The sequence below is a fragment of the Dreissena polymorpha genome, chromosome 6 (genome assembly GCF_020536995.1).
Source record: "Dreissena polymorpha isolate Duluth1 chromosome 6, UMN_Dpol_1.0, whole genome shotgun sequence".
NCBI classification, from domain to species: Eukaryota; Metazoa; Mollusca; class Bivalvia; order Myida; family Dreissenidae; genus Dreissena; species Dreissena polymorpha.
In genome coordinates this window covers 4,836,668-4,864,529 of record NC_068360.1, presented here as the reverse complement: position 1 = coordinate 4,864,529, position 27,862 = coordinate 4,836,668, and the positions used below count along the sequence as shown (strand labels likewise).

The window sequence follows — 27,862 nt, the reverse complement described above, 5'->3', positions numbered from 1 at the left end:
GAAACGAGCGTCTCAAACTCGTTTTTGGACCAATTCGCTTTCTTTACCTTCGTTTTCGCGTCCATTGTTTACAGTAGATACTGTTGGAGACGATGACTTTCTTATGCGTCCGCGCCCACCTGACAGGCTAAACAACACTTACGCGCAGCGTAAATTTTGCGCACATTTTAGTGAAACGGCGTATGCAATACTTTACGTTCGGCGTAAATTATGTGCGTAAACCTAAAGTTGCGTAAATGTACGCTATGTTAGTGAAACTCACTCTGGGTACTTGTTCATATTTACCATCATATAGTACCGATGTCAATCGTCTACTGGCCTGTTGTAGGTTTTGATGATGACCTGAACTGCATATTCAATGATGACAATGCAGAGAAGCTTGTATTACGACTGAGAATCATGAATTCTGAGGACAGCAAGATGCAAGAGGTACATTCAATCAGTTCTTTGTATTAAGCACTTCGATCATACCTCCCTCCTTACTTTCCAGGGATGGAATGGGGTTTATTTGTTATTATCAGTCAGTCATTGAGTCTGTCCCCATACAGTTTGTGAAGCTAACTACTTCAGTTTTTTAAAGAGATTTAATTGAACTAAAGATGCCCATCGCACTTCAACCCCAGTGATATACCCATTTCTGAACATATCTTACAAACTGTTACTTTGTCACTTTTTTATGCAACTCAATTTTCTACTAAAGAAAATGGATGTAGGCTTCATGCTCACAGATTCAGGGGAATGATTTCATCTTTTTCAATGTCAAACTAATCATACGAATACATGTAGTTATTTACTTTGCTGAATGTATTTACAAGTACAGTTCAACCTGCCCGAGCGACGGCCTGTTAATAGCGACCAACAGTCAATAACGACCACACTAATTTCCTCCAGAACGATTTCACTATATATTGAACCTGAGTATAAAGCCCACCTGCGAACAAAGACTGCCCTTTTACATTCCCAAAAGTCCATTTTGATAGCTTACAACGACCACTGCAATCATAAAAATCAACGATTTCGCAACTTTAAAAAAAAAAAAAATGGCCACCGTGACGCTGTGTAGTCACGTGATACACAACTCACCAATGCACTCCTCTGTCGCTATGGAGATATTGGCAAGTAACAGTTTATTGCACTCGATAGCAGTTGGTTGTTTATTTAACAAGCATTGCTAATTGATAGTCGCCTGCTTCTTTTATGCATCTGACAGTTTGTCAAAAGTGTAAAACTTCGCCTTTGTATTTAAGTGACTCGCGATGAATTTACTAATTGCCGAAAATATCAAAGACAAATTTGGGGCTTTTATCAATTCATTAAGGAAATTAATGGTTTCATATCAATTACAATGCCTTAAATACAATAATTTTGATAGTCATTCCCGTCTTAAATTTCTCCGTAATAAGACATGCATAGATTATTGATAAGTAAATTGTCAGTTCAAGTTTACCATCATGGCTTCCAAGCGTAAGTGTTAAGGTCATTAGTTTGTTAGGTAAAGGACACAGTTGTAGACGAGTGGCTAATAATCTTGGTGTAGGCAAAAATCAAATACATAACATTATGAATTACATATACATGTATTTGAATAGTTATTTATAATGTATATGATTAATGAAATAAATAATAAAAACATACGGGAAAATGGAAATAATAAATATAAAAACAAAACTGTGTGTTCAATCCTTTATTTCATTATACATGCATGAGTATTCAAATATTTAAACAAAAGAACACCTACATAGATAAGGTACCTATTAAAAAACTACTAGCATATGTTGCAAAGTCTCAATCGACCCTGGGAATAAAGACCACCTGTGAACAAAGACCACAACGACCAAATCCCTTGAGTGGTCTTTATTGACAGGTTAGACGGTAAATAGTTTAACTCTCTAAGGGGCGTGGCGCATTTTCTTCACCTAAAGTGATTCTAAAATCACACCCTTGCAGATTTTTCAGGAGATGTTTTTGTTGTTTCTAGGAGGAGGCAATGGCAGACAAGATGGAGGACGACATATTCCTGAGATGCATTGAGGCAAACCTGCTGTCAGACATGTCACTGCAGGGCAACGAGGCCATCCATAAGGTGGGTCAACTTTTTGCCTTAAACTAGAAAGATCTAGAGGAAAACAGGAGGGTTATGTGCCCTGCTCTTTTAGCCAGTTTGAAAATTTTTAAAATGCAAATAGAATATGTTTTCTTTTAAACCTCAATAACAAGTGTAAATCTAAGAAATTCTGGAGCAAGTCAAGTGTCTTCAGACTTGTCTGACTTTCCGTCTCGTTCTTTTTTAGTACCCCCATTAAGTATAAGTGCCGAATTACCAAGGTCTTTTATTGAATAGAAATTTTAAGTCAAAAGTTATTACTACCATCAATATATTCATTCTGTATTGAAATAACCCCTCATTCTGAACATTATATCAACAGCTGGTTTACCTTACCTGCTCTCTCACCTCACTCAAGTGTACATTACCTTACCTGCTTTTTCATGCCACCCAGGTTTACATTACCTTACCTGCTCTCTCTCTCACGTCACACAGGTGTAAATTACCTTACCTGGCCTTTCATGTCACACAGGTGAACATTACCTTACCTGCTCTCTCACCTCACTCAAGTGTACATTACCTTACCTGCTTTTTCATGCCACACAGGTTTACATTACCTTACCTGCTCTCTCTCAAGTCACACAGGTGTACATTACCTTACCTGGTCTCTCATGTCACACAGGTGTACATTACCTTACCTGGTCTCTCACATCACACGAGTGTACATTACCTTACTTGCTCTCTCATGTCACACAGGTGAACATTACCTTACCTGCCAGGTTTGTTTTTTTTGGCCCGATTTTATAGCCGAAATTCGGCTGTTCCCAATACCAAAAAGTATACTTTTTTTCCCAAAATTTGGCAAAAAATTCCCAATTTCCCCAAAAAATAATTTTTTTTTTTTTTTTAAAGTGTCTAATACGTATTTTAATCAATTACATCTAACAAAGTATTATATGATTTTCTTCTTTTAATTTGAATGATTATAAAGAAATTTGTCAAATTTAGTATTTCCCTAATCAGTGGACTTTTTGTGTGGAAAAAAAGGCTAATGAATTTATTTTCCCAATTTCATGAAAATGCCGATAAAATTCCCAATTCCAAAGCCATGGGCTATCTTCCCAAAAAGGGGATAAAAAAAACCTGCCTGCTCTCTCACATCACACATGTGTTCATTACCTTACCTGGTCTCTCATGTCACACAGGTGTACATTACCTCATCTGCTCTCTCACCTCGCACAAGTGTACATTACCTTACTTGCTCTCTCACGTCACACAGGTGTACATTACCTTACCTGCTCTCTCTCACGTCACACAGGTGTACATTACCTTACCTGCTCTCTCACATCACACAGGTGTTCATTACCCTACCTGGTCTCTCATGTCACACAAGTGTACATTACCTTATCTGCTCTCTCACCTCACACAAGTGTACATTACCTTACTTGCTCTCTCACCTCACACAGGAGTACATTACCTTACCTGGTCTCTCATGTCACACATGTGTACATTACCTTGTGTGCTCTGGCATGTCACACAGGAGTACATCACCTTACCTGCTTTCTCATGCCACACAGGTATACATGCACCTGCCAAACACAGATGACAAAAAGCGGATCTTCATCACAGATGAGGGTGAGTTCAAGGCCGTTGCAGAGTGGTTCCTGGAGACTGACGGCACCTCGCTGGTCAGGGTGCTCAGTGAAAGAGACGTGGACCCTGTACGCACCAGTACAAATGATATCGTCGAGGTGTTTGCGGTGAGTGAAAATGTTTCCAACGTTTTCATGAAGATTTTTTGAAGACTCTAAAAGAGATTGAAATAAGCACAAGCCCTAAATTCCTGCACTTGTAAATTTAAACAAGAGTTGCTCAGGTTCGCAGCTTCAATTATGCAACCTTGTAACATATTTTGGGGCTTTACTTATGAAATACCAATCAGGCTTGCTTGGTGGAATAGTTATGTTGATAACTACATGTATATACAAGATATTAATCATGGTTTTAATAAGAATAGGAACATATCTGTTCAATTCATTATTCAGGTCATTTCTTTCTATCTTAATGCCCATATGATATAAGTATATCAAGATAAATGAATACTCATTTCTATACGTATTAAGTAATCCTGTGGGGAACTTTGATTTTCTGAACTCTAGATGAAAAGTATGATAATGTATAAGCTTCAATGGAACTTTTTTCTTAATCTGCTTTAAATTTCTTCTTAAGATTTCTTTTTACAAGAATAGCTGAAATATTTCAATGTTTAACATGGTGCATTTCAAATGTGTTTTTGTATTTTAGAAGAACTTTTGTTATTTCAGACGGGTTTAAATAATTTCAGGAGGAGTAACAAAATCAGGATTTAAAAAACAATTAAAATTAGTAGTAAAGTGAGTTCAAGTTTACTTGTTAACATGTCCGTGCTGTTTTCAGACACTAGGTATTGAAGCTGTCCGAAAATCGATAGAGAAGGAAATGAACCATGTGATCTCGTTTGACGGCTCCTATGTGAACTACCGTCACCTGGCTTTGCTGTGTGACGTAATGACTGCAAAGGGTCATTTGATGGTCATCACACGTCATGGTATCAACAGGCAGGAGACTGGCGCACTTGCTCGAAGAGACTTTGAAGTACTTGATACTAAGGGGTCTTTAACTTCCAGCTAGAACAGTTTTATATATAAAAGTCACTGATAACTGGAATTGTCAATTGAATTTTGAGATCACTAATTTTTTACTTTCAAAGTACTTGCTAGGGTTCTTTTGTCTCTTGCTAGATGGTTGATAGTAAGGTTTCTTCAGGTTTTGAAAGGTTCCAGTAAAAACTAGCCAAATGTACAAGGTTCTGAAAACTGAACTATTTTGATAGATAAATTGTTCTTTGATTGTGACCTTAAAATGAATTTTGAGAGCCCTAATTTTTTAGCTTGAAAAATAATATTAATACAAATTACCTTGTGTATCAAAACTATCTCAACATAAGTTTTTATGCCACCAGATCGAATGATTGGGGGTATATTGTTTTTGGCCTGTCTGTCTGTCATTTTGTCCGTCATTCTGTCCCAAAACTTTAACCTTGGTCATAACTTTTGCAATATTGAAGAAAGCAACTTGATATTTGGCATGCATGTGTATCTCATGGAGATGCACATTTAGAGTGGTGAAAGGTCAAGGTCATCCTTCAAGATCATCGGTCAAATATATGGCTTCAAAGAGGCACAGTAGGGACATTCTGTTTCACAAACACAGCTCTTGTTGAGATGTGAAATTATACAAAATCTCCTCTACGTGAATTAACATTTTACTAATTGCTTTTCATAGCCCCCGGATCGAATGATCGGGGATATATTGTTTTTGGCCTGTCTGTCTGTCTGTCATTGTATGTGTTCACCTTGCTCATATCTTTTGCAATATTGAAGATTGCAACTTTATATTTGGCATGCATTTTTAGCTCACCTGATTGGTCAGAATCTTTGTCCCAATGATATCTCGGTCGAGTTCAAAACTGGGTCATGACGGGTCAAAAACTAGGTCACTAGGTCAAAAAAAAGAAAAACCTTATAAACACTGTAGAAGTCACATTTCATGCCCAATCTTCATGAAACTTTGTCAAATGTTTGTCTTAATGATATGTTGGTTGAGTTCAAAAGTGGTTCTGGTCTGTTGAAAAACATGTTCGCCAGTGGGCGGGGCAGTTTTCCTTATGTGGCTATAGAGATACCTTGTAAACACTCTAGAGGCAACATTTTTTGTCCGATCTTCATGAAACTTGGTCAGAAGATTTGTCCCACTGATACCTCCATGGAGTTGGAAACTGGGTCATGCTGGGTCAAAAACTTGGCCGCCAGTGGGTGGAGCAGTTTTCCTTATTTGGCTATAGAGAAACCTTGTAAACACACTAGAAGTCACAATTTCTGCCCAATCATCATGAAAGTTGGACAAAACATTGGTTTTATCGATATCTCGGACGAGTTCGAAAATGGTCAAGATCGGTGAAAAACACGGCCACCAGTGGGCGGGGCATTTTTCTCTATATGTTTATATTGAAAACATGTGAACACTCTAAAAGTCACATTTTTGGCCCAATTTTCATGAAATTTGGTCAGAACATTTGTTTCCTTGATACAAGAGTTGAGTTAAAAAATGGTTCCGGTCAGTTGAATAACATGGCTGCCAGGGGAGCAGTTTTCTTATATTTATATAGTAAAAAAAGCTTGTGAACACTCTAGAAGTCTCATTTTTTGCCCAATCATCATGATTGGTGAAATGATTGGTTTTATATATATCTCAGATGAGTTCGCAAATGGTCCCTACCGGTAAAAAACCATAGCCGCCAGGTGGGGCAGTTTTTCTTATGTGACTAGAGAGAAACCATGGGATCGAACACTATAGAAGTATCATTTTTTACCTAATCATCTTGAAACTTAGTCAATACATTGGTTTTATTGATTTCTCGGACAAGTTAGAAAATGGCTCAGATAGGTGAAACACACTTTTTAGCTCATCTGATTGCTCAGATGAGGTTTTAGAATTGGTCTTTGTCTGCCGTCCGTTCATCCGCATTTGGTTTGTAAACACTCTAGCATTCACAACTCTCAAGCATTCTTTATGAAAGTTGCTGAAAGATCTGAGTCAAGTTTGATAATGAGCAAAATCACATAATTAATGCCATAATTATTGCCCTTAGATTGTCCAAATTTTCATTATATTATACAAAATCCTTGTAAACACTCTAGAGGTCACAATTTTGTTTCAGATTTTATGAATCTTGGTCAAAATATTTATTTTTAAGCAAAGTTTGATGTTCGGTAAGGGGGGTCAACTCAAAATAAAGATCACCAGGTAAAATCTTACAAAAACAAAAACACTCCATATGTCAGAGTTTTGGTTCAATAATGATAAAACTTGACCAGAATGTTTGTCTGGACAATATCTAGGTCAAGTTTGACGTTTGGTAAAGATTAAATGAACCAACTCCTCTCAGGTGAGTGAACTCGGGCCATCTTGGCCCTCTTGTTATCTCATGGAGCTGCACATTTAGAGTGGTGAAAGGCAGTGTTCTGCGGAGAAAGAATCTAGAAGGGGACATTTGTCCCATCAGCCCTAAAAAATTGGGGACATTCTTAAAATCAATGAGACGCCAAAATTATATGTGTGTTGAACAACTAGTATACCTTTTATCCTTCATCTGTGAGCCTTTCTGTCCCGTTCATAAAGCACTGACAGTTTCTTTAGTTACTGTTTGAATTAAGTTTTTGTCAACTGTTGACTATCAATTTTGGTAAATGTAACTATTAACTTTGCCAGTCACATCATGCTCAAGCCAAGAATAATCACGAAGCCAACATTCTTGAAATTTTCTTTGGGACATTTTATCCCCCGCCATAGGCGGAGGGATATTGTTTTGGCGTTGTCCGTCCATCCGGCACTTTTGTGTCGGAACCCTATCTTGGAAGTGCTTTGGCGGATTTCATTGAAACTTCGTATGAGTATATATATGCATAAGAGGATGATGCACGCCAAATGGCATTGTACACCATCTGTTAAAATCAGAGTTATGGCCTTTTGTATCTTGAAAAAATGCTTTTTATGCCCCCCTTCGAAGTAGAGGGGGTATATTGCTTTGCTCATGTCGGTCAGTCTGTCGGTCCGTCCACCAGGTGGTTGTCAGACAATAACTCAAGAACGCTTGGGCCTAGGATCAGGAAACTTTATAGGTACATTGATCATGACTCGCAGATGACCCCTATAGATTTTGAGGTCACTAGGTCAAAGGTCAAGGTCACGGTGACCAGAAATAGTTAAATGATTGTTGAATGATAACTCAAGAACGCATACGCCTAGGATCATAAAACTTCATGGGTAGATTGATCATGACTTGTAGATGACCCCTATTGATTTTGAGGTCACTAGGTTAAAGGTCAAGGTCACGGTGACCCGAAATAGTAAAATGGTTTTCGGATGATAACTCAAGAACGCATACGCCTTGGATCATGAAACTTCATAGGTAGATTGAACATGACTTGCAGATGACCCCTATTGATTTTGAGGTCACAAGGTAAAAGGTCAAGGTCACGGTGACCCGAAATAGTAAAATGATTTTCGGATGATAACTCAAGAACGCTTTTGCCTAGGATCATGACACTTCTTAGGTACATTGATCGTGACTCGCAGATGACCACTATTGATTTTCAGGTCACTAGGTCAAAGGTCAAGGTCACAGTGACAAAAATTGTATTCACACAATGGCTGCCACTACAATGGACACCCCATATGGGGGGCATGCATGTTTTACAAACAGCCCTTGTTACTATAGGCACTTTTGTCCGGAGCCCTATCTTGGAAGTGCTTTGGCGGATTTCATTGAAACTTCGTATGAGTATATATATGCATAAGAGGATGATGCACGCCAAATGGCATTGTACACCATCTGTTAAAAACAGAGTTATGGCCTTTTGAATCTTGAAAAAATGCTTTTTATGTCCCCCACTATAGTAGTGGGGGACATATTGTTTTTGCCGTCTGTTGGTTGGTTGGTTGGTTTGCGCCAACTTTAACATTTGCAATAACTTTTGCAATATTGAAGATAGCAACTTGATATTTGGTATGCATATGTATCTCATGGAGCTGCATATTTTGAGTGGTGAAAGGTCAAGTTCAAGGTCATCCTTCAAGGTCAAAGGTCAAATATATGAGTCAAAATCGCTCATTTAATGTACACTTGTGCAGTATTTCAATATTCAAGATAGCAACTTGATATTTGGCATGCATGTGTATCTCATGGAGCTGCACATTTTGAGTGGTGAAAGGTCAAGGTCAAGGTCATCCTTCAAGGTCAGATGTCAAATATATGTGGCAAAATCGCTCATTTTATGAGTACTTTTGCAATATTGAAGATAGAAACTTGATATTTGGCATGCATGTGTATCTCATGGAGCTGCACATTTTGAGTGGTGAAAGGTCAAGGTCAAGGCCATCCTTCAAGGTCAGAGGTCAAATATATATGGCCCAAATCGCTAATTTTATTAATACTTTTGCAATAATGAAGATAGCAACTTGATATTTGGCATGCATGTGTATCTCATGGAGCTGCACATTTTTAGAGGTGAAAGGTCAAGGTCAAGGTCATCCTTCAAGGTCAAATATATGGGTCAAAATTGCTCATGTAATGTCACTTCTGCAATATTGAAGCTAGCAATTTTATACTTGAAATGCATGTGTATCTCATGGAGCTGCACATTTTGAGTGGTGAAGGGTCAAGGTCAAGGTCATCCTACAAGGTCAAACGTCATGTAGGGGGACATTGTGTTTCACAAACACATCTTGTTACAATAGGCACTTTTGTGTCCGGAGCCCTATCTTGGAAGTGCTTTGGCGGATTTCATTGAAACTTGGTATGAGTATATATATGCATGAGAGGATGATGCACGCCAAATGGCATTGTACACCATCTGTTAAAAACAGAGTTATGGCCCTTTGTATCTTGAAAAAATGCTTTTTACTATAGGCACTTTTGTGTCCGGAGCCATATCTTGGAAGTGCTTTGGCGGATTTCATTGAAACTTGGTATGAGTATATATATATATATATATACATAAGAGGATGATGCACGCCAAATGGCATTGTATACCATCTGTTAAAAACAGAGTTATGGCCCTTTGTATCTTGAAAAAATGCTTTTTACTATAGGCACTTTTCTGTCCGGAGCCATATCTTGAAAGTGCTTTGGCGGATTTCATTGAAACTTGGTATGAGAATATATATAGATAAGAGAATGATGCACGCCAAATGACCTTGTACACCATCTGTTAATTACAGAGTTATGGCCCTTTGTATCTTGAAAAAATGCTTTTTTCAGTGTCAAATATAACCCTTTTGCAGTGCTCCAGCTAGGCCTAAATCGAAGGGCGCCGCGCCCTGCCCTCCCGAACCTCCGCCCCGCCCCCCGAACCTCTGCCCTGCCCCCCCCCCCTCAAAAAAAAAATAAATAATATTTTTTTTTTTACATATGATAATTCATAAATCTCTTATTACATTGTAATTAGTTTAATCCTCATTGTACACATTATATTTGAATGGTTTAATAATAATGGGAATAATAGAAATATTTATAACATATAAATTAACATGCAATAGAAAGCATTCCAGAAACACCCGCGCGCTCGAACGTGCCCTTTTCACAAAATACTGCGCGTAGAAAGTGCCCTTTTCACAAAATACTGCGCGTCGAAAGTGCCCTTTTGACAGAAAAGCCCCCCTGCCCTTTTCAAATCCTAGCTGGAGCACTGCCTTTTGTGTCAAGACGCATATGGGCGGGGGAAATCAATTCAACGAATTTGCTTGTTAACATCCGTTTTATATGACGGCTCAGGCTGACTTTTCGATGTGGACGGGATGATTTTCGGTTTATGTTGTACATAAAGAGTCACAGGGCTATCGTGCACCTTCTCAGATGTAGCGGGGGGACTTGCTCCTTATCTGAAGTAGTTTCTTTCGAACTACTCGATGTTTTACTAAAACAACTTAAAATTGTTCGAGGTTTTTTTTCTTTGGCGACAACATTTTTGGAACTCTTCATTAGGAGGTATGCGGTTATGAAACAAGCGTTTTCATTCGCCGCCAAATGAGTGAGAATCGTATCATCCAATCAATACTGAACTAACAAAGCGGTCGCTGTGCAACAAGCACCAATCCGCTAATCTAAGAAACGTTACAATCGCTTTCTGATTTGTACTCAAGTCAAATCGGCCGTGACAAAATTTGCACCAGTTATTAATTTTACGCGACATATGCAATTTCTGCACCACAATATCGCGGCAGAACACTGGAAAGGTCAAGGTCATCCTTCAAGGTCAAAGGTCAAATATATGGCTTCAAAGCGCAGTAGGGGGCATTCATGAGTGTGTTTCACAAACACAGCTCTTGTTCTTTACTGAGACAAAATATCTCCAATATTAACAATCCAATGATATTAACAAAATGATATAAAAACTCCAGAAATAAGTCGTCTATGTTGCATTTCTTCTTTGAGTGAAATCTCGTATGTTGATACAAAAATGGTTTGTTACTTAAGACTATGACTATTATTTTTAATATTTCCTAGGTTGATATTCTGATGGAGGCTGCAGCCCATGCTGAGTCCGACCCAATGAAGGGCGTGTCTGAGGCGATCATGCTGGGACAGCTGGCGCGTATTGGCACAGGCTGCTTTGACCTGCTCCTGGACGCAGAGAAGTGCAAATATGGCATGGAAATACCCAACACCATGGGGCCTGGCATGATGGGAGGTGAGTGGGTGGTGTAGGATGGCCGGGGGGGGGACGTTGAAATTGGCATGTTTTGATAACATTGGATTGCTTTGATGGTCTCTGTAAGTTTTGATAAGTTTGGCTGTGTTCAAATGCACTTTTGTTATATGTTACTAGTGTAAATTTCCCATTTTCAATTAACTAATGCAACTTTGCTTAAATAAAATTAATTAGTGTTAAAGGGGCCTTTTCACAGATTTTGGCATGTTTTGAAGTTTGTCATTAAATGCTTTATATTGATTAATGTAAACATTAAATTTTAAAAGCTCCAGTAAAAAAATCAAAAATTAAATTTCAAAAAGTAAAAAAAAAGTAGCCTGCAGCAGAGCTCGAACCAGTGACCCCCAGAATCCTGAAGTAAAAACGCATTAGCCAACTGAGCTATCCTGCCAAGCATACATGAGATGCGTATTTTATACGTTATATAAGCAATCTTCGTTGTTTCACAAATTTAAACGACATCAACAGAACTCTCCAAATTATTCAATCGTTTCGCGTTGCAACGCTTTATAATTTTTAGGTTTTTAAATCGTCAAAAGATGCATATAATGGCTATATTAGACCATGGCAAATGTTCAGTAATACTGTTTCCTCACAAATATCATAACTAAACCGAAAACTTGTGAATCTGAAACAACTTTTTTTAATTTTGTCAATTTACCAAACCGTGAAAAGATCCCTTTAATAAGATTAAAAATACACAATCTCAAAATAATGTTCTGGTAAAACAAATTTAGTTTACTAATATCATTATATGTCCCATTTTGAGATGTATTATGAAAAATTTAAATTTCCTGTTTATTTGTTTTATTTCGCTAATAAAGTTAATTATTATTAACATGATTAAAAAAACATTATCTCGGAACAATGTATTGGTAAAAATAAATTTGTCAGAACTCTTGCATATTGGTCATCATTTTGTATCAACACGCAATATGAAAAGTTGATGTGAAACAGACAATAATTTTTCCAGGTCTAGGCATGATAATGGGTGTAGCCGGCAGCCCTGCTCAGGGAATGTCCCCGCAGATGACCCCCTGGAACCAGGGAGCTACTCCCAGGTACGCAAGCGTCTGGTCCCCAGGGGTGGGAAGCGATATGACCCCAGGGGCAGCTGGATTTTCCCCGTCTCAAAGCGAGAGCGGCTACAGTCCTTGCTACAGTCCTGCCTGGTCACCACAGCATGGCTCACCCAGCTCGCCCTCCAGCCCATATATTCCAAGCCCCAGAGGTCCTATGTCTCTAAGCTACAGCCCCACCTCGCCTTCGTACATTCCCAGCTCGCCTGCAATGTCTGGAGGCACTCCACAGAGTCCTGGGTACTCTCCCACCAGCCCCAGTTACAGTCCAACTAGCCCTGGGTATTCACCGACATCGCCTAACTACAGTCCGACATCACCATCCTATTCACCTACAAGTCCATCATACAGTCCTACGAGTCCATCATACAGCCCGACCAGTCCGTCATATTCCCCAACCAGCCCAAACTACAGTCCGACAAGTCCTAGCTACTCTCCAACGTCGCCCAGTTACAGCCCTACTTCACCGAGCTACAGTCCGACAAGCCCCAGCTATTCCCCAACCAGCCCCAGTTATTCTCCCACATCACCGAGTTACAGTCCAACCTCACCCTCCTACTCCCCCACATCCCTTAGCTACTCCCCCACGTCGCCTAGCTACAGCCCCACCAGCCCCTCTTACTCCCCCACCTCCCCGAGCTATTCCCCTACGTCGCCCAGTTACTCCCCTACTAGCTCCAATTACAGCCCCAGCTCGCCCAGCTACAGCCCCTCCAGCCCTAGCTACTCCCCTTCGTCACCTGCTTACTCCCCCTCTAGTCCGAACTACAGCCCCTCTTCACCCTCATACTCCCCCTCCTCACCGAAATACAGCCCACAATCCCCCTCCTACTCGCCAACAAGCCCCTCATATTCACCCTCCAGCCCCAAATATTCACCCACATCCCCGAGCTTCTCCCCTGGAAACTTCAGCCACTCGTCAAGCTCCCCTCAATGTTCCCCCTCATCCCCGGCATATTCACCCTCCTCCCCTGCATATAGCCCAGGCATGGCCAGTGACCGAGGCTCACACAAGTACTCGCCAAGCTCCCCACAATACAGTCCGACATCCCCCAACGTATTCTCCCTCGAGCCCACAGTACTCGCCCGCCAGTCCAAGCTATTCTCCATCAAGTCCACAATATTCGCCTGCTAGTCCGTCGTACAGCCCATCAAGTCCACAATACAGTCCTTCTTCCCCTGCCTACACCCCAACAACTCCAAAGTATTCCCCTACTAGCCCGACATACAGTGCTGCGGATGATAGTGATTCAGATTAGGCGGATTTGGTGGCTGACTTGTGTTGTAGGGGTTCCAGTGTTGACTTGTACCATAACAAAAAAAGGGCAGATATCATGTCATTGTTCTTTACTCAGTCAGTGTGATAAGGAACATTGATCGTGTGTTTGAATTAAACCTTGTTTGATATTGACTTGCGCCATTCACATTCAATTTTGGTGGTTATTGTTTTTGTCATGGACTTAGATGGTAAATTTGGTAAAGAAACACGCCATGTTTGTTTTGCATATACATGGACTTTAATTGTTACAATTCTGACATGTGTCTTAAAGCGGGTATATACGATTTTGTCAAATATTTATGAATTTCTATAAACTATGTAAAAAACTTATTATATATATATTTCAATATAAATAAAAATAAAAGTTAAGAAGAACATGTGTCGAAAAATTCAACATAATCCAGATATTTAATTCTGAAATTGAAAACGGCTGTACAGCCGAATTCGCCAGCATGTATACCATACATGTACGATGTGCATCTAAACTTAGTTTAACAGTTTATTTGAATTCCTGCAACGATATCTATTCATACGACACACGAACACTATCTCCGATCGTAAAAAAAGACGAATGCTTCGGTTATTGTAGGAAAATATGTACGTCACTATCGGCTCGGGGCGCTAATTTGTCTTTGCTGCATTTTATGAAATTCAGCTTTAATGTATAATTTTTCTTGCCTATTTTGTGTTATTGTGACATATTTTATCAATATATTACTATTAAACACATATAAAAAATCGTATATACCCGCTTTAAATTAACAATTGCAGAAATCATTCATGTACTTTGTGAATGACTTTGACTTTTTAAGTCAGTACTTGTAAACAAATGTGTGTTGATAATTGCTGTATATATGTATATTGTCAATTTGCGTAGAAAAAGCGCATTAAAAGCTTCAATCATGTTGGTTGTATAAGCTGTGTGTGTGTGCATACATATTTAGTGGAAATTGTCGTTGTAAGCATTAGAGTATGCAATATTTGTTATGAATGTATGTTTTGAATGAAAATCTTGTGTGGCTTGAAAGCAGACTGTGTGACTATGACTGTTCAAACTTCAATAGGAAGTGTGATTGTTACATTTGAAATACTGTAATTACAATGCTGTGTACTTTTGTTGTATTGTGCAGTGTTTTTTTAGCTCATCTAATTTTTGAAAAAAAATTATGAGCTATTGTCATCACCTTGGCGTCGGCGTTGGCGTCCGCTTAAGTTTTGCGTTTAGGTCCACTTTTCTCAGAAAGTATCAATGCTATTGCATTCAAACTTGGTACACTTACTTACTATCATGAGGGGACTGGGCAGGCAAAGTTAGATAACTCTGGCGTGCATTTTGACAGAATTATGTGCCCTTTTTATACTTAGCAAATTGAAAATTTTGGTTAAGTTTTGCGTTTAGGTCCACTTTTCTCAGTAGTATCAATGCTATTGCATTCAAACTTGGTGCACTTACTTACTATCATGAGTGACTGTGCAGGCAAAGTAATGTAACTCTGACTGGCATTTTGACAGAATTATGTACCCTTTTTATACATAGAAAATTGAAAATTTGGTTAAGTTTTGTGTTAAGGTCCACTTTATTCCTACAGTATCAAAGCTATTGCTTTCATACTTGCAACACTTATTAACTATCATAAGGGGACTGTGCAGGCAAAGTTATGTAACTCTGACTGGCATTTGGACGGAATTATGGGCCCTTTATACTCAGAAAATTGAAAATTTGGTTAAGTTTTGTGTTTTGGTCCACTTTACCCCTAAAGTATCATAGATATTGCTTTCATACTTGGAACACTAGCAAACTATCATAAGGGTACAGTAAAAGGACAATATGCATAACTCTGGTTGTAATTTTTACGGAATTATGGCCCTTTTTGACTTAGTAACTTTGAATTTATGGTTAAATTTTGTGTTTTGATCTACTTTACTTCTTAAGTATCAAGGCTATTGCTTTCAAACTTCAAATACTTTCATGCTATCATGAGGTTACTGTACCTGGCAAGTTGAATTTTACCTTGACCTTTGAATGACCTTGACTCTCAAGGTCAAATTATTAAATTTTGCTAAAATTGCCAGAACTTCTTTAGTTATGATTAGATTTGATTGATACTTTGACAAAACTACTCTTACCTGAAAAACCACAATAGACTCCACCCTACCCATCCCCCGTGCCCTCCCCCCCCCTCCCCTAATTTTTTTTTTTTTAAGATCATCTCACAAATTACCACCACACCCTCACACGATACCCCCGTTGTCGTTTTTAGGAAAAGGGGAAAATTAAAAATTCACTTATTTGTATGTAATGATATTTATTATATTAATACACATGTTTGTATGAATATAATATTCACAGCTGTATGTCTTTGTCCTTTTTCTTAAAATTAAAATATATATCAATGATTTTTTTCAACATTTAAGTTTCAGACAGTTCAGCCTTCATTCACTGTCTCAGTTTTCTTAGCCATTTTGAGTTTAATTGGGATCTTTCAAATCGATAAAATGGCAAATTTGAGCATTTTTTATCAATAAAATGGACCAAAGTGGAATGATTTTATCAACAAATATTGACACAATATAGATACATCAGGCCTTTTCTTTGCCATTTTTGGGAGAAAAATGCAATTAATGTGAAAAGTCCACTAATTTGTGAAAAACTATTTAATACAACTCTTTATAATTATTGAAAATAATATAAATTATAGCTGTATACGTTTTTAGTTGTTTATTAAATAAATTTGAGATATATTTATCATGATTATGAGACAGTTCTTTCTAAAAAAAAAAAAAAAAAACTTTTTTTTTTTAACTTTTAGAGGGGATTTTTTTTACAAAATGGGGGAAAAATATATACTCTTTTTTGCCCCGAAAATTGCCATAAAAAACACTGTTGTGGATCACATTTGGTGGCTGGATGTTGCGTTTTTCTGAATGTCTAGTCTTCAAGTATTTGTTTTGTGAACAATATGTAAGAATCAAATATTGAAAATAAAAAGGTTCACTGATTATTTTGATTTTCTTTAACACTTGTTTCCCAGCCTGTATTTGTTATAGTTTTTATTATTTTATTATTGAAAACATGTGTTGACTTCAGATTCATTACGTCATGTTTGTTTCTCTGTATATATGTGTTTAGGATATGCAATACTTTGTTTCATTGGTAACATCTCTTGAATGTACAGACAAAAAGGATCAATGCAACCATTTCTAGTGCTATCTACGTAAGGGTGTCTGAAGAAAGAATTAGCACTATTAGTGAATAAACTATTAAGTGTTTAAAATTATGTATACGGTAATAATTTGCGTTTTTGTTATATGTATATTTTTATCACAATCATTGAAAATATGTATCTCAAACTTAATTGTTCATTGTTGTGCAAACTTAAATAATTACATTCAATTTGGCCCACTGTACATACGAAGTTCCTTTTATATTCATTGTAAATGCCATGAAGAAGTTTTCAATCCTCCAAAAAGCAGGATCAAAATAATTTTGATTTATACATGTATATTTTGATGGGTGATAATTGCAACCCATAAGGTATAAAAAAAAACAAGGATTTGTTCATCGATCTTTACAAATAATAATATATATTTTTATTCCATCAAGAAATCAAATGTTTTGAAATGGAAATGGAAACTATATTTTACTGTATATCGCTCATGTTTGGGGTCTTTTGTTTCCTTATTAATATGCAGATTTTCAACAATAATGTTTTTCTTTGTCTATTGAAAAATCTATGAAAATCAATAAATTCATTTAAATAAACACGTGTTTCCTTAAATCTATATAATGTTCATACTGTAAAATTATCAATTTACACATATGTTTTAATGAATGGAACAGAAATGGTACATATAATACGTGATTTTTTGCAATATATAAAAAGTTAGTACATTTACTTAAAAGTTCGCAACATAAAAATTGAAAAAATATTAAACGTGGAGGAAACTTGAAGAACAGACAATTGAAAGTTTTAATATAAAAAAATAGTTGAAACTTTGAGCCTGTATATTTGTGTCTTGATATATCGTAATGAAAATTTAGAAGTGTTTCTTCTTTCTCCTGTTATTAGTGTGTCCCCCACGGTATTGGATACAACAACCATCGCGCTTGTCCGTTCGGCTGTCCTAAAATACGTACGTACGCCTAAAAGTTCTTTCAGTATGATCTTGTGAAAACATCCACAGTTAAATGACCTTATTATTTACGTGATCGCAGTAAAAGAACCTTTGGCTACAACGATATTTGATAAAAGTATTTCCCTTTTCAGTTTTTTGCGCTGTAAAATATATTGGCCTGAAGCTTGTGTTTTCAACCCTTTTTCAGTTGAGTTTATCTCGCCCAAACTTGTATAGTTGAATACTCTAAAAGCGTGGATGATTTTTAAGAAAATATTTTTGTATTTGCGACAATTTTTGAAAACATGGCCATTCGTCTGACATTTTTATACATAGTTCCAAACGCGTGTGTGCTCATCTCCCATTGAGCTAATGAATGGATCTCGCCTTCAATTTCACAATTGACTGACCTTCCTGTGTAGATCGTACTTACCGATCAAATTGCCATTGTACTATCGCATTTTCGCCATCGTACTATGTTGCATTGTCGCCCTCTGGATTTTAATGGGTAACCATATGGCATTAACGGTATTCCATACTGTAAGTATTAGTGAACATTTGTCACGTCGCCGTACGCTCTTTGTGCGATTGTAAGCTTCGTTGTGTGCTACGCCTTCCATTTCGTGAATACATGCGTATACTGTGTGATGCTCTTATGTTGTTAGGTAAGAGCAAATTTGTACTGAGATCGCAGGCGCTCTTTGTTTAGAAAAACCGTCGAATGTCCGTGCGAGTGTTCTGACTGATCGTACGTAGTCCATGCGACAGCATTGTTGAGGAAAATTGGCTTCTGGGTTGAGACTTTCGTTTCACGATCATCACATAAATATAGCCTATGAGCAGACATCGTTTTGTGATATATAGAGTTTATTTACACTACTTATTAATGGTGTTTTAAATAAATAATAATCACAAACTTTAAGAGTTTAGTGCACCCTTTAAGTCTGTAAGATATGATTAGAAAATAACAAGGCTTTCTCTATTTAAAACACCTAAATAGACTTAAATATACATGATATGACTAGGACAGATGTACAATTTGGAAATGTCAGTATAAGCGATACATCGCCTTCTGTCTTAAAGATTCTTTAATAAAACGTGCACTAATTGTCATTCGTGTACAATAACACATTAACAGTGGAAAATGTAGTGATCTTTTTTTTAGTCACAAAATATGGGTCAAATCAATATGCACTTATTTAAATAAACACGTTTAAAAGCTAATGACAGTAATACTGAACGCTAGAAAATAAATAATAACATAACCGGGTATCAAAACACAAAATCAGGTTTATCTCCGAAAAAATCCGGAAATAAACGATCTTTCACGAACGAAAAACCACACCCCCTTGTCGACTTAACACGATCATTAGGAAGTAGGAAGTGGGACAGTGCTTATGTTGTATTGTTTTATTTAGATATCAGTTGGTGTGCATACATTTAAAGTAGCATAATAAGAAAGAAAGAAAATAACTTGGTCGACGATTTCGTTTTTAAAAGTGACAAAATATTGGATGTATTTATTAAACGTGCAAACCGTGGTTTTTTAAATCGAAAGTAGAACACGGTTTAAACACAATTTCACAATGGCTTCTAGAATATTTCGGGATTCAAACAAAGACAATGCAGGCGACTTTATTGGAGAAAGTACTGTGACACAATCATGTAAGCCTTGTATGAAAACCAACGTATCAAACACTGCTACGGTTTTCTGCAAGGATTGTGATGAATTCTTGTGTGATACTTGCAAAAATCCACATACTGTGTATAAACCAGGTCAGCATAACATTGTCAATGTGCAGGACACTAAATCTGCGCCCGTTATAATCGACATGAAAGGAATGGACAAGTGTCACGAGCATGGACGAGACATAGAGTTTTTTTGCCAGGATCATTCTTCACTGTGTTGCAGTTCATGCGTTCTCATTCACAGGAAATGTGACCAAGTGGATGAAATAGCCAAAGTATCAAGACAAACACGAACTGAGCTTCAAGCATTAAAACAATCGTTAATAAAATTGCAATCCGAGGCTGAGTCTATTCGAGCGGATTTTGAGCAGTCGGAAACTGGTTTAAATGAGTCTATTGCAAAGATATCTTCAGAAGTGGATAAAATGAGAGATCGTATCATACAACTATTTGAAGACGCAAAGCAGAAATTTATTGCTGAGGCAAACAAATTTAAAACTGCGGAACTTAAGCGAATTATGAATGCACGTGATGCCTCGTCCAAAGTTAAAGACGAAATAAGTGAAATCTTGTCGATGTATTGTATCGTTTTAGAACGCGGAACATCCAGTCAACAATATATTTATTCGGAACGCATTAAGGAGAGACGTAAAACAATGGAATCAAACGCACATGACCAAAGAAAGGTTAAAGTTGCATCCAAAGTTACAGTGTCTTTTTCAAAAGAGCTGACTTCATTCCTTGAGGTGGGGAGCAATTTCATACAACTGAATTATGATGGCAAGCAGACAGGTAATTAAATAATTTATTTACATTCGGTCGAATATAAATCGCTGATTTGGGTCATTATTAATTAACTTTATAATATTAGACGAGAATGTGTTCGATTTGTTCGCCCCATACAAGTTGAGCATCGCCAAAACACGTTTATAAACACTATTTGTTTTCTAAAATTAATGTGAGTTATTATTTCCTTGATAATTTGATTTTCTTACGTCTGCGTGTACTTCTATTTACATACCTTAGGCGAGAAAACGCAGGCAATATGGGCAACGTTGAAAAATGCAGACAATATGAACAAAGAAGGAAAATGCATAATGGATACTGATGTCATAAAATGGATTTAAATCATTATTAAAAAATGATTCGATTTCCTGCACGTGTAAATCTTATATTGTATTCACAATATTAGCATTTAACATGGATTTTACCGATAGTTTTGAAAATAAAGTTTAAAAAAACGGTAAAAGTCCGCGTGTAATATTAAACGCGTTTAATGCTTCGTTTTTTTTGTGTGTGGAAATGGCGTATTAAATTTAAAAATAGAAAACATAAATGTATTTTTTAGTTTTTATTCAAAATGGAACCTTTTTCAAGTCTTAAATACCGGTTAATCTTCTTTAACCACATAATCATTTTTTGCATATGGGCCTTACTTAATTAGCGAGCATTTATTGATGGATCACTGTTAATTTGCAATTAAAGTAAATTACTATGATTAAATAGTATTTGTGTTGTTTTACAAATAAAACACGTTAAACAAACAAATATTTGCAAACATTAAGTTGACTTATTATTTTCTGTCTAATTTCACGTCAAGGTCACACATCAAAGGTCTCACATTTGTAGAAATATTTATTATTTAGCCATTATTTTACTATGCAGCAGTGGATTATGTAATAACCTCCCATAATTCTTCTCCTTCTTCTTCCTTGCTGTGTGTCATATGTAAGATTCATGTCTAGGGTTAATCAAGGTTCATGTCTAGGGTTAAGTTCAAGGTTCATGTCTAGGGTTAAGGTCAACGTCACACAATAATTATACTTTATGTAAGGTCATACGATTCACATTAAGGGTCAAGGTTACACAAATGCATTATGTAATGTCGTACGCTAAACCCCTAAACTGACCAGCATTTTTTGCAGAATGATGTTAACATCTTTGTACTTAGAAATTACAGGTTAGAGAGTTTGCGCTCCAACAATGGAGAGCATATAGTCACTGACTTTTCTGTCCTTCCTTCTCTCATAATTTTATTTGGAGGAGGATATTGTTCTGGCGTTGTTCAATCGTCCTGTTATCTGGATAAGATTTTTTTTGTCGTTGTCCATCCGTCCAGAAAACTTTTGTGTCCAGAAGCATATTGTGGGACTGCTTTCGTGCATTTCAATGAAAATTGGTATGAGTGTATATATTGATAAGCGAATGATGCACACCAACTTTCGTTGCACACCACCTTTTAATGCAGAATAATCACCTTTTGTTCCTAAAAAGACGTTTTGTATGAGCTTTTTTTAATACTGTTTAGGTATATTAAATTAAAACTAGGATATTTTTTGGCGTTGTCTATCCGTTCTTCCATTCAGAACATTTGTGTGTCCAGAATAATTTATTTTGCGGGGGATATCAATTCAACGAATTTGCTTGTTTTATTTTAAGCCTCGCCTGATATATTACAAGACGATCAGGCAGTTTGTAAACGGGTGGGAATTGTTATGCTCGTACAATAACGTCATTATTTGGGGAATCCATTAGCGAGTATCGTGTAAGATCGACACTCAGTCGTGGAATCGTTATAAAAACATAATTTACAGTAATTGTTAAATTTGTTTCCGGGTGTAGCTTAAATTCGTAGTCACCATCGATTATACTTACGTCGTCCCGGGGATGTGGGGTACTGATTCGTGTACACACGTTAGTGTTTATCTATTCCAATGTGTAACCATATTGCCGCCACCGGACGAAAAACATCGTATCGCGACGTATAGACTCGCATCAAACCAGGAACCTATAATGTTTGTATAGGTCCCTGATTAAACTGAACAATACAAGTCTTAACGTCATACACAGTTCCTCATTCACTACGAGTGAACTTTCGGTGCGTTCGTGATGGGTCGTTCGATAGAGGGGACACGGTATAATAGTGACGGTCAAGCTCGAGTCATTAGTTTGATGGTTATTTCATCAAAATAGCGTGATCGCGTACAAAACCCTTTAGTATATAAGTCTTTATCAGACATACGAGGATATTAATACGTTATCTTTCACGATCATTCTTAAGCAAAATATTTACAGTTCTTGCAAAAGTATGGATTAACATGTGTTTACTTAAGTAATGCTGAGGAATATTGATGTATATAAATCATTACCACGAAGCTTAGCGAGTTGAATCTCAGTTAAAAACGTGGTGTTCAAGTCGAGCATCTAAGCTTTAATTAAGCCCGTGCGTCCATGCGCCCGTGTCTTCATTAGCAACATTTGATCTCTCGAACTATTTAATTATTAAACATTACCATAAATGAGCAGTGAGAAATCCTATGTTAATGGTATTCGGGTCTTTATGATCTGCTGTAATGTATATTATTTACTTCAGATTCAGGAGCATACAATTTGTTGTCTAAAATATACAACTTACGCTCATCAGTACGAAGGCATAACAAAAGTTGTTAACCCGGCCGAACCTATTTTGTTTGCTTTGTCCACTCTAAACTACGTATTCAGGTTGTGTTTTCGAAATTTTGATCAAAGTGCAAAATTCGATCACATTCGCTTAAGTAACTATTATATACAAAGACAAAATATTGAATAGGCGTTTGAAAGATTTATGTCATTAAACTTCCTCAATAAAGTTTGGAAAAAAGAAAGGTAAATAATGCTTTATCATAAGAAAAAAAGTCACTTCGATCTACCTACCCTATTGTTGGCGATGCTTGTGGAAAAAAGAACACATTTGTTTTACCTTATCCAATATAACAACAACTGAGTATCTTTGTAACCAAAAAACTTTAATAGTAACATTATAATACAATTTACGTAGATAGTTCGCCATGCATGTTTACTGTGCATGTGGATTGGTCTTGTTTGCATAATTTTACATCATTTTCAGTAAACTAATATTTTTATTTCTGTTTATCAGAAAATAATTCAGGGCTTTCAAAATTACTAATGAAATATAAATTCCGCGCTGTTATTTAGATTTATTAAGTGACGGGGGTCGTTGCGAAATATAGATGATCATGATGATCATGATGATGATGATGATGATGATCATGATGATGATTATTGATGATGATTTGGAAAATACGGGTAGTTTTAATAGAGCGTTAAAATACCCTCTCAGTTGCAATAATTTTTTTCTCAAAGGGCGCCGATTTGAATTATTATTATTAAATGTTATTAATTTGTATTATTATTTCAGTGAAGACCAGTCCCATTAGCTTATCATCCCAACCAAGGCCAGTCACCCTGGAGCTGCTCGTATCCGTGGATCTACCAAAGACTGGAGATGATGAGAAGAAGCCTCTCCTCATTGGACTGGACTTCCTGCCGGACGGGAGACTGGTAGCCGTGGATAACAGGAACATGAAATGTATCATACTGAATGAGCGACTACAGAGACTTGGAACACCGTACACGTTCACGGGTAACCCATATTGCGTAGTATGTGTGTCTCATGATACACTGTGTGTAACGTTTAACGGAGTAGTATACCTCCTGTCTGTGAGTACAGACAATACCATCACACTGACCAGGGAGATCAATACAACATCCACGTTCTACTCTATATGCTGCATGTCTCCATCTAACATGGTCGTGAGTACGTACGATGATCCCCGTCCAGTTAGAATGATATCAGTGGACGGGGTTGAGACAGACTTTGATCACATCCTGACGTTTCCAAAGAAGACTTACAAAGTAGATGAGAGTGCGTGCACGTATGTCCAGTCTAAGAACACGTTAGTACTGACTGACAGGTTCGCTCATACGGTATACATGCACGACACCTTGAAAGGCACGTCTAGAGCAGTCACTAATACGAACATACAGGAGCCTCGTGGTGCCTGTGTAGGGCCTGGTGACACGGTGCTGGTGTGTAGTACGATTAAGCACTCCATCGTGCACCTGAGTGTTGATGGAAACATTATCGGTACCTACCCAGTGGATATGTTGTGCCCACACAGCATAGGTTTGTCTAAGAACGGCACTAGGTTGGCGTTGTCTAACAGTGCTAAGGGCACCAAGAAACTTCAGTTGTATAAGATATCACCGGCGTTAGGTGACTAGTAAGACGTGATCCATGTGATCATGCAATGATCTACCATCATATATATTATAAATGCTCGGGTATGGTGATGTTTAAATCAATACGGTATACGTTTTGATTGATGAAAACTAAATAGTGTTGTTATTCATATTTATTGCACCTGAATTTAAAACTGCCCATGTATTGTGAATTTAACATTATTTAACATTAGTTTTAAAACACTTAAAATAACGTCATGTTTTACAAAATACACGGTGCAGGTGTGCAGTATTAGGAAGCACTCCATCGTGCACCTGAGTGTTGATGGGAACAAGCTCATTACCTACCCAGTGAATATGAAGTTTCCTTACAGCATATGTGTGTCTAAGGATGGTACTAGGCTGGCAGTGTCCAACAGAGAACTAGGCTACAAAAATACACGGTGCTGGTGTGCAGTAAGAATAACAACTCCATCGTGCATCTGAGTGTTGATGGAACCATTCTCGGTACCTACCCAGTGAATATGAAGCTTCCTTACAGCATATGTGTGTCTAAGGATGGTACTAGGCTGGCAGTGTCCAACAAATGTACAGGCATCAAGAAACTTCACTTGTATAAGATATCACCGGCCATGAGTTAGATGACTAGTAAGATGTTATCCATGTGATCAGGCTTTATACACAATTATTTGATATTGATTTTCGTGAATTGATGTGGTTAAATCAACTCGTTATACTATTATGTTTAAAGAAAATTGAATAGTGTTGTTATAAGGTTTTATCGTTGAAGAATTTCGAAATATTTCGAACTAGCTATGTATTTTGCATTTGTTATTATGTAAAATGTGTTTGTATACATAACTTCGATAAATGTTACATTGTATATTTGAATGATTTTAAATGTATTGTGTATGTTATGCTATTTATATTGCCTTTCATGCAACTTAACCGGTGTGTACGGTAGTTAGGCGCGTTAACGATTTCTAAATGAATGTTGTGTTTTTTTTAACATTACTATGCATATATTTTCTTAAAGGGTCCGTCTAACAGATTTTGGCATGTTTTGAAGCATGTCATTAAATGCTTTATATTGATAAATTTAAACATTTAACCTAAAAATCTCCAGTAAAAAAAACACAAGAATTCAATTCAAAAAAAGGAAAAAATAACACTCAACAGGGCTTCAACCACTGACCCCTTGAGTCCTGGAGTAAAAAGTCTTCCGCATTGACCACTCTAGTACTCTACCATCCATGCTCATGCATAGAGCGGATGTATTTTTTACCTTAGTATATAAACAATCCTCGTAGTTTCCCACAATATAACTACAACAACAGAACTTTCTAAATTATTCAATCGTTTTGCGTCGCACGACGCTTTATAACTTTCAGGTTTTCAAATCGTCAAAAGATGCATATTATAGATATTTAAGAGCATGGTAAATGGTCAGTATTACTATTTCCTCAAAAATATCATAACAAAAACGAAAATTTGCGAATCTGAAACAACTTTTTAAATTTTTGTCAACTTACCAATCTGTTGGACGGCCCCTTTAAAGCCACACATCTTGAAATGAAATACATGGCATAGCAAATTTAAGAATAAATAAGAAACATTTTTTATCTATGCCAATTAGAATATATCTGGTGGTTACAAGTTATAAATCCGCCTCTTTTGCGCTTTAAAATAATCGCGTTTGTCGAAATGGACATATACGTCTAGAAATCCTACTTTCAGTTTTAAAATCGACACCGTTTGAAAAATAACAAATTACTTGCTAACGAAGATATAGATTTAATTTTATCTATCTTAATTAAAATATGTCTGATGGTTACAACATAGAAATCCGTCTTTTTGCGCTTAAAAACTTACAAATAATCGCGTTTGTCGAAATGTACGTATACGTATAGAAATCCTACTTTCAGTTTTAAAATATAAACAAAACAAATTTATTACTTGCTAGCTAGGCTATAGATTTAATGACAATTTTGCACACTTTCAAATTGCATCTATATGTATTGATTAACATGTACTTCATTTCAAGGTGTGTGGCTTTAATACCATGCAAGGAATTGTGCGTTCTCTCAAAATAATGCTTGTTTTTGTTTAACGTACATTGGCTACTATATAATGATAAACAAAAGTCGACTAGGACTAGAATTTCCAGCATGTCACCTGTGCCTGTAAATAGTCTTAGAAGTCTTGTATCGTTATAATGTTAAGGATACTATAAAAAGCCGTTAATGTCAGTTGTTGTATGTTTTCAAATTAATTAGCAACACGACAATATCAAATTAATTCTAGACTCATCTTAGCTGTGTTATAATTGTATTTTACAATTAATCAATACTTGCACTGTGTATCAATTTCATGTATTCGTGAATTACTGGGGCCGAGAAAACACACGCTTTAATTAAAAACCTTGTAATACATAACGCTCTGATCAGACATTCCCATAGCAACGTGCTGAGAATGATAAAACCGAGAATTCGAGTAAGGTAGTAAACCCATCATATTCAATGTTGAGAACATTTGTTTACAAATCATATTGTTATATTATTTTCTTGAATCAATAATAAATGTAAAAAAGTTTGTCTGCTGTCCGATTTCGATCCGGGACAATTTGCTTTCAAATCGAACGCCCTACAACGGAGGCCCTAATATCGTGTTTAACCCATTTAGGCCTAGTGGACTCTCCCATCCGTCTAAATTGGATCAATTTATTTCCAAAATTAGGAATGTCTAGTATATTTATTTCTATATTTACAATATTTCGTACAGAAATTCCGTTAAGCAAACAGCGTAGACCCAGATGAGACGACGCTGTTTGCCCAGGCCTTTTTTCTAGACGCTAGGCATAAATGGGTTCTAAGAACCCCTATCTTGTTTTGATTCTGCCTAATTAGTATGGTTATATGCATATACGCACGTTTTCTTCAATTTAAATTGCATGTAGTTCATTTTTAACTTAAATCACTTCCTACGACTTTGATTGAAAAATGTACATCTTTATATGTTAAGGAATATATTCCAATCACGATCAGAAAAGGTACGGGCGGCTACGATTTCGTCGCAATTACCAGGAAATTAACGAATTTAAGATAGGTCGAATATCGAAATGGTGAAAGTCACATGTATGCATTTACTGTGTATGTCTATTAAGATATGATTTTAGTTATGTGTTTTATACCACATTTATGATTTCACCTTTTACAACTTGGTCAATGAATAGCATGAACACTCTATTTCCAATGCCATGATGCGTATATTATATTACATAACGGTGTACTTTTAACTCATATAGTTTTGTAATTTGTCATGG

The 27,862-nt window shown here is 36.8% G+C and overlaps 2 protein-coding genes across 2 annotated transcripts; both read left to right on the top strand.

Moving 5' to 3' along the window:
- Positions 1 to 300: 300 nt before the first annotated feature.
- Positions 301 to 15,835, top strand: LOC127834153 (DNA-directed RNA polymerase II subunit RPB1-like). The gene is made up of 6 exons (XM_052359785.1): positions 301 to 429; positions 1,979 to 2,083; positions 3,622 to 3,804; positions 4,481 to 4,678; positions 11,151 to 11,334; positions 12,329 to 15,835. Exons 1-6 carry the CDS (start codon positions 301 to 303, stop codon positions 13,567 to 13,569), a joined length of 2,040 nt encoding a protein of 679 aa, XP_052215745.1. The 3' UTR covers positions 13,570 to 15,835.
- Positions 15,836 to 19,191: 3,356 nt separating this feature from the next.
- Positions 19,192 to 24,871, top strand: LOC127833771 (uncharacterized). The gene is made up of 2 exons (XM_052359196.1): positions 19,192 to 20,310; positions 23,717 to 24,871. Exons 1-2 carry the CDS (start codon positions 19,416 to 19,418, stop codon positions 24,580 to 24,582), a joined length of 1,761 nt encoding a protein of 586 aa, XP_052215156.1. The 5' UTR covers positions 19,192 to 19,415; the 3' UTR covers positions 24,583 to 24,871.
- Positions 24,872 to 27,862: the final 2,991 nt, after the last annotated feature.

What these genes read in the sequence shown, in the direction of transcription:
- LOC127834153 (XM_052359785.1), top strand. Translation starts at nt 301, where the DNA reads ATGTCAATCGTCTACTGGCCTGTTGTAGGTTTTGATGATGACCTGAAC. An exon ending in AGGACAGCAAGATGCAAGAG is followed by an intron (nt 430 to 1,978) that starts GTACATTCAATC and finishes TGTTGTTTCTAG; the next exon opens with GAGGAGGCAATGGCAGACAA. An exon ending in ATATCGTCGAGGTGTTTGCG is followed by an intron (nt 3,805 to 4,480) that starts GTGAGTGAAAAT and finishes TGCTGTTTTCAG; the next exon opens with ACACTAGGTATTGAAGCTGT.
- LOC127833771 (XM_052359196.1), top strand. Translation starts at nt 19,416, where the DNA reads ATGGCTTCTAGAATATTTCGGGATTCAAACAAAGACAATGCAGGCGAC. An exon ending in TTATGATGGCAAGCAGACAG is followed by an intron (nt 20,311 to 23,716) that starts GTAATTAAATAA and finishes TTATTATTTCAG; the next exon opens with TGAAGACCAGTCCCATTAGC.